The 18,486-nt window shown below is 37.7% G+C and overlaps 1 protein-coding gene across 1 annotated transcript; it reads left to right on the plus strand.

Annotated features, from left to right (window-relative positions):
- The first annotated feature begins 1,922 nt into the window (after window positions 1-1,922).
- ppm1j (protein phosphatase, Mg2+/Mn2+ dependent, 1J) lies at window positions 1,923-17,296 on the plus strand. The gene is made up of 10 exons (XM_055050445.1): window positions 1,923-2,507; window positions 7,518-7,632; window positions 9,342-9,674; window positions 10,917-11,029; window positions 11,136-11,220; window positions 11,495-11,613; window positions 11,778-11,841; window positions 12,353-12,460; window positions 15,295-15,446; window positions 15,901-17,296. The coding sequence occupies exons 1-10, from the start codon at window positions 2,251-2,253 to the stop codon at window positions 16,046-16,048; spliced, it is 1,494 nt and encodes a 497-aa protein (XP_054906420.1). The 5' UTR covers window positions 1,923-2,250; the 3' UTR covers window positions 16,049-17,296.
- Window positions 17,297-18,486: the final 1,190 nt, after the last annotated feature.

Below are 18,486 nucleotides of genomic sequence, written 5' to 3' on the forward strand. Positions count from 1 at the left end.
AATGTTTTTTTTTCTTATCCTCATGATGATAAGACAGAAAATGTCAATAAAATACAATTAAGTTTGTGGTTGCAATGTGACAAAAGTTAAGGCGACTATATATTTTTGCAGGTGACTAAGTGCCTATAGAAGGACGTTTTTGTTAAAGCACATTGTGCTGTGGGGGCTGTTCAATTTGTCTGCTGTCCTTCACCCATCATAGATGCTTGGTTGTCAAATGAAAAAAATAAAATGAAAAAAACAACAAAATAAATTATGTAACTCAACAGCAGGTTCTTCAGATAGGTTCCACTCATGCAGAAACAAAACAAGCACTTCTCATTGTGCTTTCTTTGCTCATCCAAACACTGAAGTAATTGAGTGTGATATGAGCAATGAAAAAAATGACTTCTTTTTTCCACTTATTATGGGTTGATTGTAATTTGGAAGTTCTTTTTTGTAATTTGAAGAATGACTGCAACTCAAGTGTCTTTTTTTTAAGTTGTTATTAAGCGCAAGTACACTTGGGGGCAACATTTTACCAGAATAATGCATCTTTGTTCTTTCCCTTTACAAGAGGAAGCCAGATAGTGATGTGCCTTTTTATTTTCTGTTGTTGATTCAAAATGTTTTTTGCTTAAAAAGAAATTGTCAAAAGTACAAATATGGTCACACAGATGTGTTTAGAAAGACTTACAACCAGCAGGGAAATATTTAAATTCAAAACGTGTTCCTGTTAGTTGTGTTGGGAAAACAAATGTAAAAAAAATATGCATTGTGCAGGTGACACTAAATAAAGGACTAAAAAACTGCATGACATTACTGACATTACACTTTGGGTTCCAATTTTTGACCGTTTTCAAATTGGTGTCAGTCATATGCTTTTAAATTGTTGGGTGAAAAAAGAGAAGTTTTAATGATGCTACAATATTGTTAAATCTTAGTTGATGTATTTTTCCTTGGGCAATGTATTTGAACTTTATGTGAATATCAAAATGAGCTATTAACATTATTTTCTATAATATTGAAAACTGTTCAAATATATGTCTGTTCATTTGGTCTGTTTAATTTTGAAGTTCAAATACCCTTCAGGATTTCTTGTTGAAGTGTAAACACTGAAATTTGTATCTCTCTCGACTTGCTCACACCTATAATGACTTGCTGAAGAAATGTCAATACAGAGAGTTACAACATTTAATTTCCCATTGAGATTAATACATTGAATTTCGGTGAACTACATAGGTGCTAAATCCTTCAAAAAATGATTTGTTCATGAGTTCTTACTCATCTTAGTTAACAGGCTCCTGTTGCAGAAACACATCCCAACAAAATAACACTGTCATGGCTGTTTCACTACAGCCATGGTAATACTCAGTTCCTAGTTTCCATTCTTATTAGCACTGTAACAAACAGCTTACAACCTCATGTCACCATTTAGGCCTGTGAAAGGAAGCTGGGGTGCTCTGAGAGAACCCAGAGAGATATGCAAACTCTATGCAGAAAGACCCCTGCTGGGATTTGGACCTTTTAATGCAAGGCACCAGTGGTACTAATAATTGTACCCCTAGAATATTTTCCCATCCTATAGACATTTTGAATTTGTAATATTGACTGAGATATAAGAGGATTGTTAGTTTTGTAACTTGTTATATCATTTTTTATTTTTTTTAATAAAAGAAATTTGGAGATTCTCAACCAGATGAGATGTCATATTCTAGGTGAGCCAGAAAGGCGGAAGTTGGAGATAGCCTAATAGAGCACAGTTACATCACAACGAATCAGAAAGTAACTGAGATACATGCCTGTCAGTGTCAACCAGAACTTCCCTTATGTTGGCCAGTGGCAGATTTGTGAAGTAAAAAAAAGACTTAAGCGTAAAATGTGATATCAGAAGAAGTTTGAAGATCTGTCATCCAGATATTTGGGTGCCTGTGAATTTTTCACGCCTGGCTGCACATCCCTGTGGAGCCCAACCCTGTCAGATGATCCACAGCCTCCTGCCGGATCACGGCCCATGCGCAAGCCAAGGAGGCTTTTTATTCTGTTTGAATGAGGAAAACCTCGCGTCTGCTTATCTGAACGCTGTCACATGGGTCCAAGGAGGAAAAACAACCGCTTCCTGAAATGATTGCTGTCGCCGTGTTCTCGCGTTGTTGTTTTTCGCCGCTGTCCGTTTCCACCGTGATATCGCATCGCGTGTAATTTTATTCCGCCCGATTCCTTCTTTCTTTTTTTTTCTTTTTTATTTTCCTTTTGATCGGGGTGCCGAAGATGATCAGCAAAGTTAAAAACGCGATGTCCAACTTGGTCGGGGGGATGATGCCTCACGGACACCACCACCACAACCATCACTCAGGTGGAGGCCAGAACAGCGGACAGGAGGGCTTGCCGCATCGCTTCCCTTACGGCCGGCCGGATTTCTTGGATCTCACCCCGGAGCTCCTGCAGTACTCCACCGAACACGCCTCACGGCCGGTGGTCACGTTAAAGAGAGGCACCAAGCTTCCCTGGGGGGCGGGATACGCAGAGTGAGTGCATCCATGTATTATTCAGACTCCTGACGTTTATTAAATCTATTGCAATGAGTCACAGTTTAATGCCAGGCCTGTTGAGGGGTTTTGTTGCTGCAGCAGCTCCGACGCGCTGCAGCAGCCCAGTGATGACTAGAGTGGCAGACAGAGCTACCGCTGTCCACATCTGAGCTGATTAGTCACCAGTGAGGTCTAATATCTTTGCATGCTGGCTGCTGTCAGATCTGTTCGGTTTGATTCTGAAACATTTTGACCACAATATCTGATAGCAGCTATGCGATTGTAAAGAGATGTTTGCTATTTCTGCACGCCTGCGTCCTTCTCTCATGCACCCAAAATAAAATGGATCACTTGTGCATGTGGAAATGCAAAGCAGAAAGTGATTCCTGTGTCAGGAGATAGCTGCTCCATTTCATTCCAAAATGTACTGCTAACTGACTCCTGCAGCCAAAAAAAGAGAGAGAAAAAACTCTAACATTCCAAACTAATGCATGTGTGTGTTTGTGTGTGAGACAAGGTTCAGTCCACCAGTTTGTGGGGCTGCTCCTTACCGTGTGTTGAACTTTTAAGGAAAAAGGCTGACTCATACAAAACAAACAAACAAACAAACAAAGTCAGCAGGGACTCCTTGAAGGCTGGACGGGCCTTATCAGGCTATGGTTTAGCTTGAGCAGTCATGCCGCACTCTGCAGCAAACGACTTTGGTGTATAAGTCACAGAAACTGTAACCACAGCATTAGAGCTGGTGCAGTTTACAGGATGCAGCATTATCAGCTGATCTGCCAACGCTTAAGCTGTTAGAAGTTCATACAGTCCAGAACACAGACATCAACATTGAGCACACAGTTTTTACAAGTTTATAGAACTCAACTTTATTTTGAAGTGAAAAGGCCGGCCTCTAACCCTACACTTTCAAATGCTGCTTTCTACCAATTTTAGGTATTATTTATGTCACAATACTTGCTGTTGGACAACAGACAATATTATACAACTACCCTCATGTGAATCACACCCACTAGATTACTGTTGATGCACTTTTTGCTACATATGCATTTCAAGCTGTAAACCTAATCTTGTGGCACTGCACAGTTGTGTTTGTTGCAATAACAAAATATTGCTTGTTATTCCTACAGACATGTCAGTCTGTATTAGTTACAACAGAGCCGGCTTCACAGATGAAGCCGGCCCAAGGCATAAGGTATAGCAGCTCAGAACCCACTGCTGTCCTGTAAGCCACAGGAGTACTGAAGATCCCAAAAGACAGGTTGAACATGAGAGAAGTTTATTGTTTAACAGAAAAAATATTGAAAATTTCTATCGTGTGGTTGTTTTAAGACGGTTGAGGTCCACTTCTTTCTTGGCTCAGTTTCAATAAAGCTGGAGTTGGTTTGTACAAAATCAAAATGGTAACACGGATAGATTATGAACCCCATTTAAACTGTTCTGAACTATTCATTTAGTTGATTTATTCTCATTTTATTAGTCAATTTGTTCATATCGAAATAAGGTGTGATAAACCCAGAATACAAAACTGATTGTATTCTTGTAATTCTGATACACAATTACATTCTGATTCTGTATCAGCGTCAGAATGATTTGGCCAATAGCAGTCTTAAATCTAGCAGGCAGACATTTTAATCCTCACACAACTGATGTGGAGCATCTGTTGGTCTTGTCCATTTTGTTCAGTACTTTTTTTCCCCGGTGCCCTACTGAGAATGAACAGTGATGTCCAGATAGTGCAGATGGAAGCTGTCCAGTTGGAGGCTGCCCTGCTGGCCTAACATTCACACTTTCTGCATTTTCGGAGGCAATTAGAAGTTAGTTGTGCTTTTTTATTGGTCTGACATGACTATAGAAGGCATTTTTATGTGTACTGGTTTTTGCACATTGTTGCAGAATATATTTTTCACCTGAAGCGTCGATGTACACGATGCATAAATTACATCTTCCTGTTTATTCTGTTTTGGATGATGAAAATCATTACTTTCGAGAACAGAACAAATTCAAAGTAAAGATAAGCTTCAAGTACTTTGATCCTCATAAATGTTTTATTAGTGACAATAAACATAGGTGATTAAAGATTCATGAAATAACAGATACAGACAGAGAACAACAACAAATATTCAAGGCCAACACAAACAACTGCACAGAGGAAAATATATGTTGATATAAAGACATGATTATTAATCGTCAGTGTTCCCTTTGTTATCCAAGATAAGATAGTAAAAAAAACAATACATTTAACATTTCACTGTAATTTTAAACCAACAATAGACAATATTCAGTCAATGATCATGTTAGGGATGCAGATGTGCTAATATGCTATAAATATGCACCTGTTTCACATATGAAGCTGTCACTTTAACACCATCATCCTTCATTTCATCTTGTGTCCAGACTAAATTTACTGTAGGACACAATGTACACGTTCAGAATGCCCTAATCATGGCAGCTGCATTATGTTCCCAACAATGCTCGAGTTAGAGTAGTGCTTGTTTTCACTTTGGGTGTATACTCTGGCTTGCCCTGTCAGTCAGCTTTCATTTCTTCATGTGCCGCTAAGCAGCTTCCTCCTCCTGCAAAGGAATTCAGAGCATGAAGAGTCTCATTCTTTCATGTTTTTCATGGGGCTGTGAACGATTTTGTGCAACCTGCCCTGTGGTGTTTGTCAATCAGTCAACTTCCAGAAGACGCAGCTTTGCTCATACTCGGCAAACAGGAAACAGTTTGTTGAGAAAATGTCTAAGTGTTACAAGTAGTTCTTAAAGATTGGTCAGATCTTCTGGTTTTTTTTTTGGTTTTTTTTAGGTATGGTTTTTAATAAACCTTAAAATGTTTCAGAAATGACGCCTGCAGAAAGGCAATTGCATCACATGTAAAAAGCACGTCAGCCGCAATAAAAGAATTCACAGGAACTCTTCACTTCCTCTTTTTGAACTTTCCTTGCATAACATACAGCAGGAGAAAGACTGATTCTCCAGACAGTGAACAGTTTGGTTTTCAGTCATCTGACAGTTAGAAAGCAAAGGGATGGAGTTCACGCACATGCAAGGGGAGGCTGGAGCTGCGGGTTTAAAGTGAAATCCACCCACGCAGCAAACACCAACGTGTAATTATAGCTCACTGAGTTCATGTGACTAAATTATCACTGACTCTTTTATTGTGAATCAGAACATTCAGGATACAGAAAAAGAGAACATTTAATCACGTCTTCTCAGAAAGGTTTATAAAAGGTTTTATGGAAGAAATCCATCTGGTAACAGCAAATCAAAAGCATGCCTTCTGTATTTGTTCCAAATTTTCTTCAAAGCTCAGAGGTTTTGGACAATTTTCTGCCTCAATGCTGCCAACCCTTCCACATGACCTTGATGGAAAAAAAAAATCACTAAGCTCAGCTGAAGCTATAGCACAGCAACTAATATGGAGAGCAGAGCCGAATAGAAGGAGCGCTTGTAGAATTGCTGTGATCATGCTGCAGAACAGATGAGGAGTTGTTTCTCGCCACTCATGCTTCTGCATTTCTGAGAAAAGTCCCGGCTCCGGCAGAAAGTGGACACGACAATCAGGAGGTTTAAAATTCTTCACAGTCATTAGACCCAATGCAGGCACCGCAGTGCAGGACACGGTGATGCCTGTTCACTGCTTTCAAATGATTAGACACTGACAAGGCTTTATGTAATCCAGATTTGGTCATTTCAACCTCATCCAGTATATTTGTATCTGACAAACAATCATCCATGATTTTATGTGACTGTAATTAACTAAGATTTATGGTTTAGTTAATGGTGCTCCTATCTCTTATTCACTAAGTTTCCAGTATCAGGCTCGGTTTTAGATTTCTTTTACACTTCTAACTTGTTTCTCTAACTTTTCTTTCAGTGAAAACACAAGCAGCAGAAATCCCCAGAGGTACTTCATGACAATAAAGAAAATTTGCTCAATAGCTGCATAGATGTGCTAATGTAGCACTTATCTATAATTAAGCTTGAAAACGTTACATAACCTAGCAGTATGAAGCCCAAATTGCTGCCTTTCCAGCTTCACCCCATGTGGCAGCTTGACCATGCCAGTGGATATTTTTACACTGTTTCCAAAACACCATGATTAGATGCCAATTTAGTTTCCTTTCTCCTCCAGGCAGGTTTTAGTTTCCATGGGAAATTATAGCACCTCTGATTGATATATTTCATTAGCTTTGAGTTAAATTGGTGTGTATGATAATAATGCCTGGTTTGAATTTAATAACATCCAGCTCAGCTCAGCTGATGAGACAGATCTTTCCCTCTTGACTTTGAGGAAACTGAGATTTTCAGAATGAATGATGAACTCTCTCATTTACCAAGAGGCCAGGAATCTGACTCCACATGTTCCTGATGTTTAATTTGGTGAATGTTTGGTAACACGTTTGTAATTTAGGATGATTATATAAGCCTTGGGGTTTACAGCCTATTCCCCTTTCAGAAAAGGGAAAATAATCAGTCAATAGAGATTGTTTTCTCTGCAAAGTCAGCACTATAATGATATTATATTACTTCATTCTACGATGGTATATATTACAAATTAAATCAGAATGTTCATACAGAAGGCTGCATGCTGTTGCAATCTTTTGTAACTTGTTATGATTCTTTTTTCTCCTCCCCAGCAGTTTCAATAAATTCTGTTGCAATGCACAACAGGACAGATGATTCTGCTTGATGATACAGTATGAGACAGTGCATTACTCTAAGGCCATTATCCACCATCATCATCATCTCATCATAAAACACTTAATCTCTACTACAGCTTCCCTCTGGGACAAGACTGCATCCTGTCCTATTTTTTCCCCCTCTGTACCTCAGTGTTAGTGATGGTAAACAGTGAGGCACAGAAGGGTTTTTTTTTCTGACCACATAAGGACTTTGATAGCAGAAATCATACAGTATGTGGTCAGAAGGACCAAAATGACTTTTATGAATCATCAAAGTCAACGCCCCCTTTTTAATTCACTGTATCTTCCTCCATCAGGGCGATCAATGCGGGGAAGAGCATGCTGAATGAAGACCAGGCGTCGTGTGAGAAGTTGTTTGTGAGGAAACCAAGCAGCAAACACCGAAACTCCACTCTCGTAGATGACAACGGGGTGAGCAAAAACAGCCAACGAGGAATGAATGGTCTAGTCAAAGGCTGGAGGGAATTACCGTTGATAACAGATTTCAGTCTGACCTACACAGCTAGGTCCTTTGGAGTGATGCACTTCAAGTTGTTTTATATCTTGAATCAACTTCACTGAAAGTCTCTAACTGTGTCTATTCATGTAGTTTAGGAACATGATTAAGTTTCATGTTCTTTGATAAGAACGTTTTTAAGAGCACACACAAAAATCCCCAGTTAAAAGTCTGATCAACTTTCTTGTGAGGAGAGAGCAGAAATATGAAGCCTAGCAGAAATCATACAAGTTAGGAAGCTGTAACTAGCACAATAACTTTTATTAAAAAACATCCTGACAATCACCAAGACTTTTGTGACCAGAAGAGTAAAAAGTGGATTCCTTAAAGCTATTTGCCCCCTAATATCTAACACAAAACTGAAGCAGTTTGTCAAAATAAGAACATCACACCTGGAGTCAAACGGTGGTGGTAGTGTGTTGGTGTGGGGCTGCTTTGCTTCTTCAAGACCTGAATAACTTGCCATAATTGAGAAATCAGAAAATTCTTCTCATTTCCAGAAAATCTTGAAGGATGATGACTTTCTATCAGTTTGTGTCCTTAAGCTCAAACACACTTTGATGCAGAAGAACATTCTGAAGCACGCCAGTAGGTCTGCATCTAGGCACCTCAAATAGGCAAAAATACATGAGATTGTGAGTTGGCCTAGTCAAAGTCCCACTTTTGATTTATTCAGATGATATTTCATAATGTTAAAGAGGCAGCAGTCAAGGTTAGCTAACACATAGCATTTTGCACTACTAGAAATTTTGTCAACTCAAAGTCGTGGCTCTTTTTAAATACACTATATAAATAAACTTGGAACAGCTGAGTTTAAATTTGCAACATTTTAACAAAGTTGTAGAATCCTTCTGTCAGGGTCCACCTTGGGACATTTTGTCCTATTTGCGATTTACTGAAGACAGTTAACACTTTGCCATTGCTTAATGTCAGACAGTCACATAAACGTAATAAAAAAACTACCCAGATGGTGCAATCATCGGTTATCATCGTTGTCCATCAGTTAAAAATAGTGAGTATCCATCAATGTAAGAATAGCATTATAAAATCTAATGTGTCTGCATAATGAACTCCATGTGTGGCCATTTAACACCTGTTTACATCTTTCAGTCAGTACTTGTTCAGGTCACACTCATACACACACATTTTCCTCCGACATTAGGAGTAAACGAATGACATCATCTCTTGTCCTGCCCTCCCCCCTCTTGCGTGCAGCATCTGAGGGATAAGCAGATGTCTAGTCAGTTTATTTACCAGTCAGCCAAGCTAACTGGGCCTGTAAACATGTCTGCAGACACGAAGGTTCAAACACGTTTCCAACACTCATTGCATCATATGGAAGCAGCAAAAGCCCTAAGGAGACTCGTTCCTTTGCCTCTCCATTACTCATTGAGAGCCATTGTAAAAATGACTGGGCTGCCATTAACATTAAAGAAGATAGATTTTTTTGTTATTCTTGCACTAAAATAATGCAACTCGATTAGTGCTGAAACAATCAGATTAATCATGATGACATTATTATTATTGGAATAACTGGCAAATAATTTAAGAATGAATTAACTTTCCTAAATTAACGTGTATGATTTGTTTTTATGGATTTTATGTTCTTATGTATCTATTGTAGGACAACACAGGGATCCCTCTCCACTTCTGGGGGGTATTCGATGGCCACGCAGGTTCTGGCGCTGCCATCATGGCGTCCAAGCTTCTCCATCGCATCATCAGAGACGGCCTCGGAGAGATCTGCCACCTACTGGAGAATCCCAACAGTGCACCTCCCATCTGCTTGGCCAAGAATGGGAGCCCCTTCCAGACAGAGGCAAAAAAAGGAGGAACGCAGGACTCAGCAGAAGACGCTGACGCTGTCTGCGACGCCTCCGTGCGCTTTCACATGGAGAAGGTCGTCAGCCTGGAGAGCCTGGTGATGGGAGTCATAGAGAACGCCTTCAAGCAGATGGTGAGAGGATTAGGACATATTATGCTTGTGTTAGAAAATAAGCTTTAATACCGCTTGAACTTTTCCACATTTTGTCATGGTGTCCCAACAATTTTTTAAAAGATTTTATATGAAAAATCAACACAAAACCGCACATAAGTGGGATATGTTACAAATAAAAATCTGAAAAGTGTGGTGTGCATTTGTATTCCATCTCATGGGTTATAACTTTGAAGAACTACCTTTTCCTGCAATTAAAGCTGCAACTGGGGGGTTTGTCTCTACCAGTTTTCATCTTTTAAAAACTTAGAATAGCTGAAGCTGAGTGAATAGAGAACATCTATGAACATGAATTATCTCCTGTTGTTAGATATTCTCAGAGGAAGTTACATAAGGACTTAGCTAATACATGACTGCTTTGATATAAACCATTTCATTGTAGGTTTGGCTCTGATGTTAAGACTGTTGTAATTTCGCTCAGCAGCTGTCTTGAGAAAATTTGGCCCCTTGTTTGTGGAGCGGTTGAGGAGCAGTAGTTCTGATTTTAAAAAGTAGACAATACTTCAGCAACAATCTGCCTTTATCCAACAATTGGTCACAGAAGAAAAGTTTATTGTGGAAGTTCATTCGTAATACAACTCTAAGTAAAACACCAGGACTCATAAGTGTTGTCTTATAGCTGTTTTTTATGTCTGTTTTGCAACATTTATTCCCTTTTTGTTTGTATTCATCCAGCCATGTACTTGGGAAATTGGATGTGCTTTCAGTCTCTATCTTGCTGCGCTTCCTGTTTACCAGTGGACACTTAAAGTGCATGGGCCTCAAAACTGAGGATATCAATCACTGAAACATTGCTTTCCACTTTCAGATGATGGTTTGAACAGAGCTCTTTGAGTTGTTCAAAGACTTGGAAATTATTCTCTAACTTGTTTCTGATCTTAACCACAACGTTGTCTCTGATGTGTTTGGTGTGTTTTTGGTTTTCACAAAGTGGTTTTGTCACTTCATGAAGTTGTCAGAATATCCTTGTCACATGAACGGCTATTTTGACTGAATCTGCGACTCTGGAATCATATCCTCCTTTGGTGCAGTTTTACTGTCTGCTTCTGATTACAATGCTGATAAACATCCTGAAGCAAATGTTTTCTTCAAAGCCTCTTTGTTCTTTGCCGTTTCATTTTTTTATTTTTTTATAGGAAAGAATGAATTGTAAATCATGCTTGGAGAAATCTGAAGCCTTTTATTTCTACTTTTTACTCACAGGATGACCTCATTGAAAAGGAAAAAACTTCCTACACCATTTCTGGTGGCTGTTGTGCCTTAGCTGTCGTTTATTTAATGGGAAAGCTCTATGTAGCCAATGCTGGAGACAGCAGGTAAGTGCTCTTAGCTCATGTAAATATTCATTGTGAAAGCTTTTCTTTTTTTGCAACTTCACTGCTGACTAAACTCTTGCTCTGTTCTCTGCGTTTGTCTCTTCAGAGCCATAATTATACGAAACAATGAAGTCATTCCAATGACGAATGAATTCACTCCTGAATCAGAGAGACAGCGGCTACAGTATCTGGTATTGTTGCATTTTACATATGCCTGACACTTCTCAGTTTTTAATTGCAAACATTCAGTAATCTAGGTTGACTCCACATAAGTCTGTAAATCATCAGTTTTCTGTTTTAGTAGCTCTGTCATACACCCCAAAGAACAAACTGACTTTTTTATCATCATTATTGTTATTAGGTTTCACTCTGCTGTCACACAAATCTGTTTTAGAAAATAATTTGGTCAAATCCTTTCATTCTCTGGTTTGATGCAGCCTCTTTTAATTATGTGTGACCCTCCAGGGCTTCCTGAGGCCCGAACTCCTGGGAAATGAGTTCACTCACATTGAGTTCCCTCGGAGGATCCAGTACAGTGAGCTGGGCAAGAAGATGCTCTACAGAGACCACACCATGACTGGCTGGTAAAACTCTTCATACTTCACATCATACAACCCATAAATGTTCATAAAATGATCACCTGTTATCTGTTCCCAAGCTAAAGACTGCTCTCATCAGCAATATGTCATAGAAAGTCAGGCTGAAAGTTTACAAATCAAATATCTGTGTGTTTGCTTTGTCTCTGCAGGGCTTATAAGACAATTGTAGAAGATGATCTGAAGTTCCCACTGATATATGGAGAAGGAAAAAAGGTAAAAAAACAAACAAAAGCTCAATATTGGCTATAAAATTAGTCTGAAAACCACAGTAAAGTGCTTCTCAAAACCAAAGGTAATAAATTAACATTTATTTAGGATGTAAATGTGCAATTTTAATGTAACCATTTTAACGTGACATTGGCAGTGTAAGTCACTCTTTTTGGTATTGATCATAATGTTTTGAGAGGGGTTTTATTGTTTTATATCATTGTTTCCTGGGATGATTTGTTCTCATCAAAGCGGAGAAGATTATGTTTCTTTAATTTTCTATTTTAAAGCATTCTCTTTTCTGCTGAGTTTTTCCCCTGAATACCATGTCTGCTTGCACAAAAATGAGACCTGCTCAGTGTTTTCATTATTCTCTGAAAGAGCATGCTCTCTTCTAATAATCCTTCATAATTGGATTTTCTGGGAACGTAAGCTCATCCTGGAACAAAAAACGTGTAATACTTTGCTGTTTGACGTGATTCTCACTGTGCATGTGTGTATCCATGCGTGTGTGCAGGCTCGTGTAATGGCAACAATTGGGGTGACTCGTGGGCTGGGAGATCATGACCTGAAGGTGTACAACTCCAACATCTACATCAAGCCCTTCCTGTCATGCGTCCCTGAGGTGAGTCTCAATTTCACCAGCTACCTCTCAGCTAAGCCGGAGGAGCCACCTCCGTGTCTCTGCTTCAGTTGTTTCAGTCAATTTAAGATCAGATCAAATGGCGCTTGTTCCCTGAGCTTTCCTTTTCAGTGTCACGTCTGAAAAGAGTTCTTACTATGGCCTTAAGGTCTGCTCGAGAGGTTGGTTATTGCTTTTCTTTCTGCTCAGATTTGTGATTTCAGACAAGAGCAAAAATCATTTAGGAATGATCAAAAACAATATAAACTTCAAATAAAATAACAGCACTTAAAACCAAATGCAACAAAACTAAAGAACTCTAAGTTCAGAGGTCATTAGCTGCCTGTAATAGTAGGTACATCTAGGGCAAATGTACCTAAGCTAATGACCCCAAAACCACACTTGTGTTGACTGGTTTCAATCCCTCTTTTTAAAACCCCCTGCAGGCCTAAAACTAACTTTATTTGGCATTGAATAGTTTTCCACAAAATATTTAATCACAACACAAACATTTGCTGCATATCATCTCCTTTTCTACCCACCTTCTTTCCTATTGAATTACTGTTAAATATAATCCGTTAGGGTAAGAAAAAATCAAAATCCAACAAACTTTGGTACACCACTAACATTTTTTTTGCAAGGATTAACGTTCTTTGCAATATGTATTTAAAAATATATAAAAATCAGAGATAATAGCTTGGAAATATTTTGGTTGTTATACTGTGAAGCCGTCTGCAGAAAAACATTTATTTCCAACCACTCATCGGCCATGGTGAAGCTCTAATGGAGCTATCTGTAAATTGCTAAATGTTAAATAAGAGATAAATAAATCTACTTTTCTTCATTACTTCACTATTGATACAGCCTATAATATATAATAACATGTATATATACTAAAACAATGGATGCCAACGCTGTGTTCATGTTGCAGCAAAGCTAATTAAACTGATTGCATTACCTCCATAGGATACTATCAGGTTCTGTAGGAGTCTGCTTAATGACTCATTCATTTTAATGTAGCAATAGAGGAACATCTAACTATCTATTAGCAGGCTCCTACTGCATTGAATGATTTCTTTCCTCTGAAACGCATAAAGTTCTGAAGAACTATAAAGTGCTACTTTGTGATACCCCAGACTCCAACATGATAAATATTATTCATAAGATAAGTTATACCTCTTTCTGTTTTAACCCCTAAATGCATTTGGACAACCAGAATGGGAATCCCAACACAGAGCGCAGACAGTTACTGTTGGGTTTTGTGGAAATGCCCAACACATTTTGTGCATATTGCTCAGGTAAATGCTACCGAGGGATGACTAATACATCTTTAATTCCACAATCCCAGCTGCCTCGTCTGAAAGCACACACAGATCATAGTCGTGTTGTTGCTGGATTGTCTTGTATGATGTGATTGAAAAACAGTGATCTGCACATTCTGCTTGTTTACCACACATTATTGACCTGAATGTGGCTGCAGCTATATTCAATCCTGGTATAAGCTCAATGAGGAGTGCAGCATTTATCATGTAGAAATAATCAAAACAACACATTTTAATGCATATGGCCTTTGCCAGAGGAATAAACTAATGAAATGTCACATGAGACAGTAAAAATTGTTTACAGGAAAGTGTGTTTACCTTTGTAACCATTTCCTCATCTCAACTCAGAGCCACTAATCTCAGGCTTTATAAACCACAGTCATTTCCCCATAACTGAAAACCTTTTTCATGATGACCAAAAATTTAAAATAAATTCAGTTGAACCAATTTTGCTAAATTAAGCTCATGTCTACATTTTTGTATGACTCTCACTTGACAGAGAAGTGTATTGTCTTTTTATGTACTAATCTGTTTTTCACCCTTTTTAGACATCATATGTCATTCTAGGGCAAATGTACCTAAATTGACAATCTGCTGGTCACACTTTACTCTCATTTCCTGTTTCAAGCCTCACTCAGCTCACAGGATCACTAAATGACCTGAGTATTTTCAACTTAAAGATGATCTGACCATCACATGCTTATTAAAAGTCACTCAGAAAATATGTCTCTGATTTGATGTTAGGGATTTTCAGCATGTTCTGAAAAAAACCAAATATTTATTGACCTACCAAAGTTGAAAAAAATACACAGGGTTACAAGAAAGGTTTCATTTCAGTTTCCAAAGGCTGCACTTCTCTGAAAATTATCCTGTGATCAGAGGTGGGACCCAAAACACATTTAAGGATTCAGCACCTACAAAATGTAGCATAGAGCACAGTCTGTTTGATGTTTGATTTTTGGGCATACCCTGTGTCATACATATTTTTTTTCCTCCCAGAGTTTCCGTCAAGCCTCTACGTTATCTTTTGGGAGGGGAAAAAACTGATCATTGTTGGCCTCGTTGGACACTTGCCTTCACGTGTTTTCTTTAGTTTATGAAAAATAAACTAAAATAAAATTAAAAAAATATTCTTGAGGCCTTATGTTTTTTCCAATAATTGACAGATTTCTCCACTGTATAATGATTCATAAAGTACATAATGTGGAATTTGTTTGCGAACATAAGTCATCTAAATGAGTTTAAATAAACTGGTGTTTCAGGTTGTTCACACCTATGCAGTAGGTTATTCCATCTTATTTATTTTTTCAGATTTTCTCCCCACATTCTGTAAAATTCAACAACTCATTCGAACTGTACAGGACAATGTCACATAAAAAAAACGTTCTAGTTTTTGAAGTTTGAAAATCTGACATTTGTCTATTATTCCATCACTTTTGATATTTTAGCATAAATATTTTTGACTCTCCTTCCTGGTAAATAAAAACAGCAAAATGTTATTGCTATTGTTCACAGGTGAAAGTTTACAACCTGGATGAAAACAAACACGGACCAGATGACGTCTTGGTTATGGGCACAGATGGACTGTGGGATGTAACGACAGACAAGGAAGTGGCAGAAGTTGTTTCCACCTGTTTATCACGCTGTGACCCATCTGATCCAATGAGGTAAACAGTTTCATAAACTGTATTTTCTGTTCCCGCTTTTGCCTCCTGAATAATATTTATAAAACAAAATTGTAATTCGCATGTGTTGTATCAAGTTTGTCCACTAGGGGATGACAAATCCTGCGTCATTTTTCCAACTATGTGTTTCATAAACCATTCTCTAAGCTGTCATTAGAACTGATATTTAAGGGTTATTTTAATATTTTGAATATTTTTGTACATACATGCAACTTTTTTAAAGCTTTTTATTCTTAAAAACAAAATATTTACCCTAACTATGCTGTTATGTAGGATATCTAAAATGCTTCTAGTATAAAAAGAACTAGAATAGGGTGTTTAAGCCATGATTTAGGTAAGATAAGCAGAAATTTTCTTTTTTTGTGCTGTAATTATTCTTTTCCTTTTAAATGGATGACTTGCTGAAATGAATGCATGCTCTCTGTATGTTGCACAGATACACACTGGCAGCTCAGGAACTGTTGATGAGGTCCAGAGGTGTACTAAAAGAGCGCGGCTGGCGGCTACCCAATGAGAAACTGGGCTCAGGTGACGACATCACTGTGTTCATCATCCCACTCGCAGGACATGAATCAGAGACTTGATAAGATTTGCTGCTGCAGCCGGGTCGAATCTTTAAGGCTCTTCCCATTGGTCACTTCAAGCTCCCTGAACAAACCCTGGAAGGAGGAAGGAGGAAGGAGGCGGGAGATAAAATCATCACTGTCATCAAAAAGCCTCGGGTTTAAAAAGCACCTTCACTGACTCAAAAAGACCCACCTTTCTTTAATTCAGCTTCATCCATCACTATTGGTTGATTTTTAGTCGTGCAAAAAAAAAAAAAAAAAAAAGAATTAAATTTCTCCCAAACTTCCTGTTTGTGACGTGCACAAGAATCCTTGTAATATTTTTTGGGGTTTTGTTGATGTCCAAAGCCACGCTGGAACTGAATCTTTTGAAAGATGTTTGAAAGATGATGGTCAGATCATCACACCCAAGTTGTCACTCCCTATATCTAATGAAAAAAAAAAGCCTCCAATAGTTTCACAATCAATAAGGCAACCAAAGAAATGCTTCTACATTAAGAGGATGAAAATCTGTAAAAATATATCCATAAAAAACAAAAAGCATAACTTACATCTTTAGATATACATATGTTGACATTGACAGAAGGAGCATGAAGGAAGTGAAGACAAATGAATGGACCTTTATGGCACTGGACCCTGACAGAGTCTTTTTGCAGTATTTACTTTGGTTATAATGAATGAAAATAATGACACCTGAGGCACTTGAAAGACTGTTGCACATGTTCTGTAGTAGTTTGTTAATTTTTGTTACTTTTTGATGGAATGTGCTCATAAATGATCTATACCATTGTTTTTATTACAACAGAGAGGATTGTAGGTTATAAATATGTTCGATGAAGAAGGAAGACATTCATGTTTCTAATGCAACTATAAGGTTTTTTTTCATTAACCTGTCAGAGGGACCTGTAACATGTTCTCCATGTCTCGCTATAATAAGACGTGTTAAGTTTCACATATATGCCTTATTGAAACATGAAAGGGACTCAAGAGTTTCCATTGCACTGAATTTAAAATCATGTAAAAGAGGCAAGAAAAGAGAACATTGTACGCCCTTAAGTGTACCTCATACCTCTTTTGTACCATTATTGTTATGTCATGTTATTTAGATTGTCCACATATATATTTTTTAAAACTTGTTTTTGCCTGTAAACAGAATTTTATTTTTGTTTTCTATCCATTATTGCTGGTGTGTCCAAGAATCTGAGCTACCAAAATGTGTGGTAGAAGGATAATGTATCTAGTTTAAAAATAAACCTGTTTTTCCCATTTGGCTTAAATGTGCTTATTGCTCTCCTGTGGTACTACAGATTATTGTCCTGTCTCATTTATTTGTTAAGCTGTTTATCCCTATTTATCGGTCCAAACAATAATTATAGGAAGAAGAAGAATCAATTTTGTGAGGAACACTGATTTCTTTTGACCATGTTTTTTTTTAATCTATAGTTTTCATTTTGGTCCATGATCAGCCATATAAGCAAAAAGTATTTGAACATAAATATTTTTTCTGGTACACTCCCTTTTTTCACATCCTTGTGTTTTGTTCTGTTTTGACTTCCTACTCATTGTCTGTAGACGTGTGTCATCCTTCACCTGCATACACACCTTAGATGTCACTTTGCAAACCCCATTATGTATTTTTGTGCTCTTGTATCCAGTGACGTGCAGTTTGTGTCTGTAGACTGGAAACAGAAAGCTAATCAAACTCCATATACAACACATTCTGATGCTCAAAATTTGCAACGGACATGTTACCTATTAGGAAGGTAGGACAAATTAACTGAATAAAAACAAGGGAACCTAGGTAGGCAAAATTACACTTGGAAATATATTGTAATAATAACAGGCTAATTTAAGCATCATGTAAAAGGAAAGAAATATTCAGATTCATAAAAAAAAACAAGTAAATGGCTCAGATCTGATACAAATTAAATATGAAGTAATATTTGATATTTATGGGAGAGTTGTCGCAAAGCATTTTTCTGTTTGTAAGTTTTTTGGTCTGGGTTTCAAGAAGTCAACAGGTTCTGTGTGTTCTCAGGTTCACAGAGGTTTTTGTGAGAGCAAGGACATAAATATAAAAACAAGAGAGCTGTGAATGGAGACTTGGCGCACCTTGTGTGCTTAGATTCATAACTGTCAAATGACACAAAGAAGCATCAGTCTGCTAGGTAAAAATGTAACTAGTATCTATCTAAGGAGATTAAAGTGGAGCTTTGAATGCTCAAGTCGCTCAAATTTTATTTCTTCATATTTAGATAATATAGATTTAGTGGACAAAATGATGTGATAACTTTATAGAAATAACGTTTGAAATGTGCAGCATACAATACACATGTTAAATTAGAGAAACCAGGTATTTCTGTTGCTCATTTTAATTTTCCACAAATTACCTAGTTTGAAAAAAGTTCACAATCAATTCATTCTCATTTTATTCATTCATTCTATAGAGTCGCTCT

The sequence above is a fragment of the Poeciliopsis prolifica genome, unplaced genomic scaffold (genome assembly GCF_027474105.1).
Source record: "Poeciliopsis prolifica strain line A6 unplaced genomic scaffold, Auburn_PproV2 SCAFFOLD030, whole genome shotgun sequence".
Taxonomy (NCBI): Eukaryota; Metazoa; Chordata; class Actinopteri; order Cyprinodontiformes; family Poeciliidae; genus Poeciliopsis; species Poeciliopsis prolifica.

What these genes read in the sequence shown, in the direction of transcription:
- ppm1j (XM_055050445.1), top strand. Translation starts at nt 2,251, where the DNA reads ATGATCAGCAAAGTTAAAAACGCGATGTCCAACTTGGTCGGGGGGATG. An exon ending in TATATGGAGAAGGAAAAAAG is followed by an intron (nt 11,842 to 12,352) that starts GTAAAAAAACAA and finishes GCGTGTGTGCAG; the next exon opens with GCTCGTGTAATGGCAACAAT. An exon ending in GACCCATCTGATCCAATGAG is followed by an intron (nt 15,447 to 15,900) that starts GTAAACAGTTTC and finishes TATGTTGCACAG; the next exon opens with ATACACACTGGCAGCTCAGG.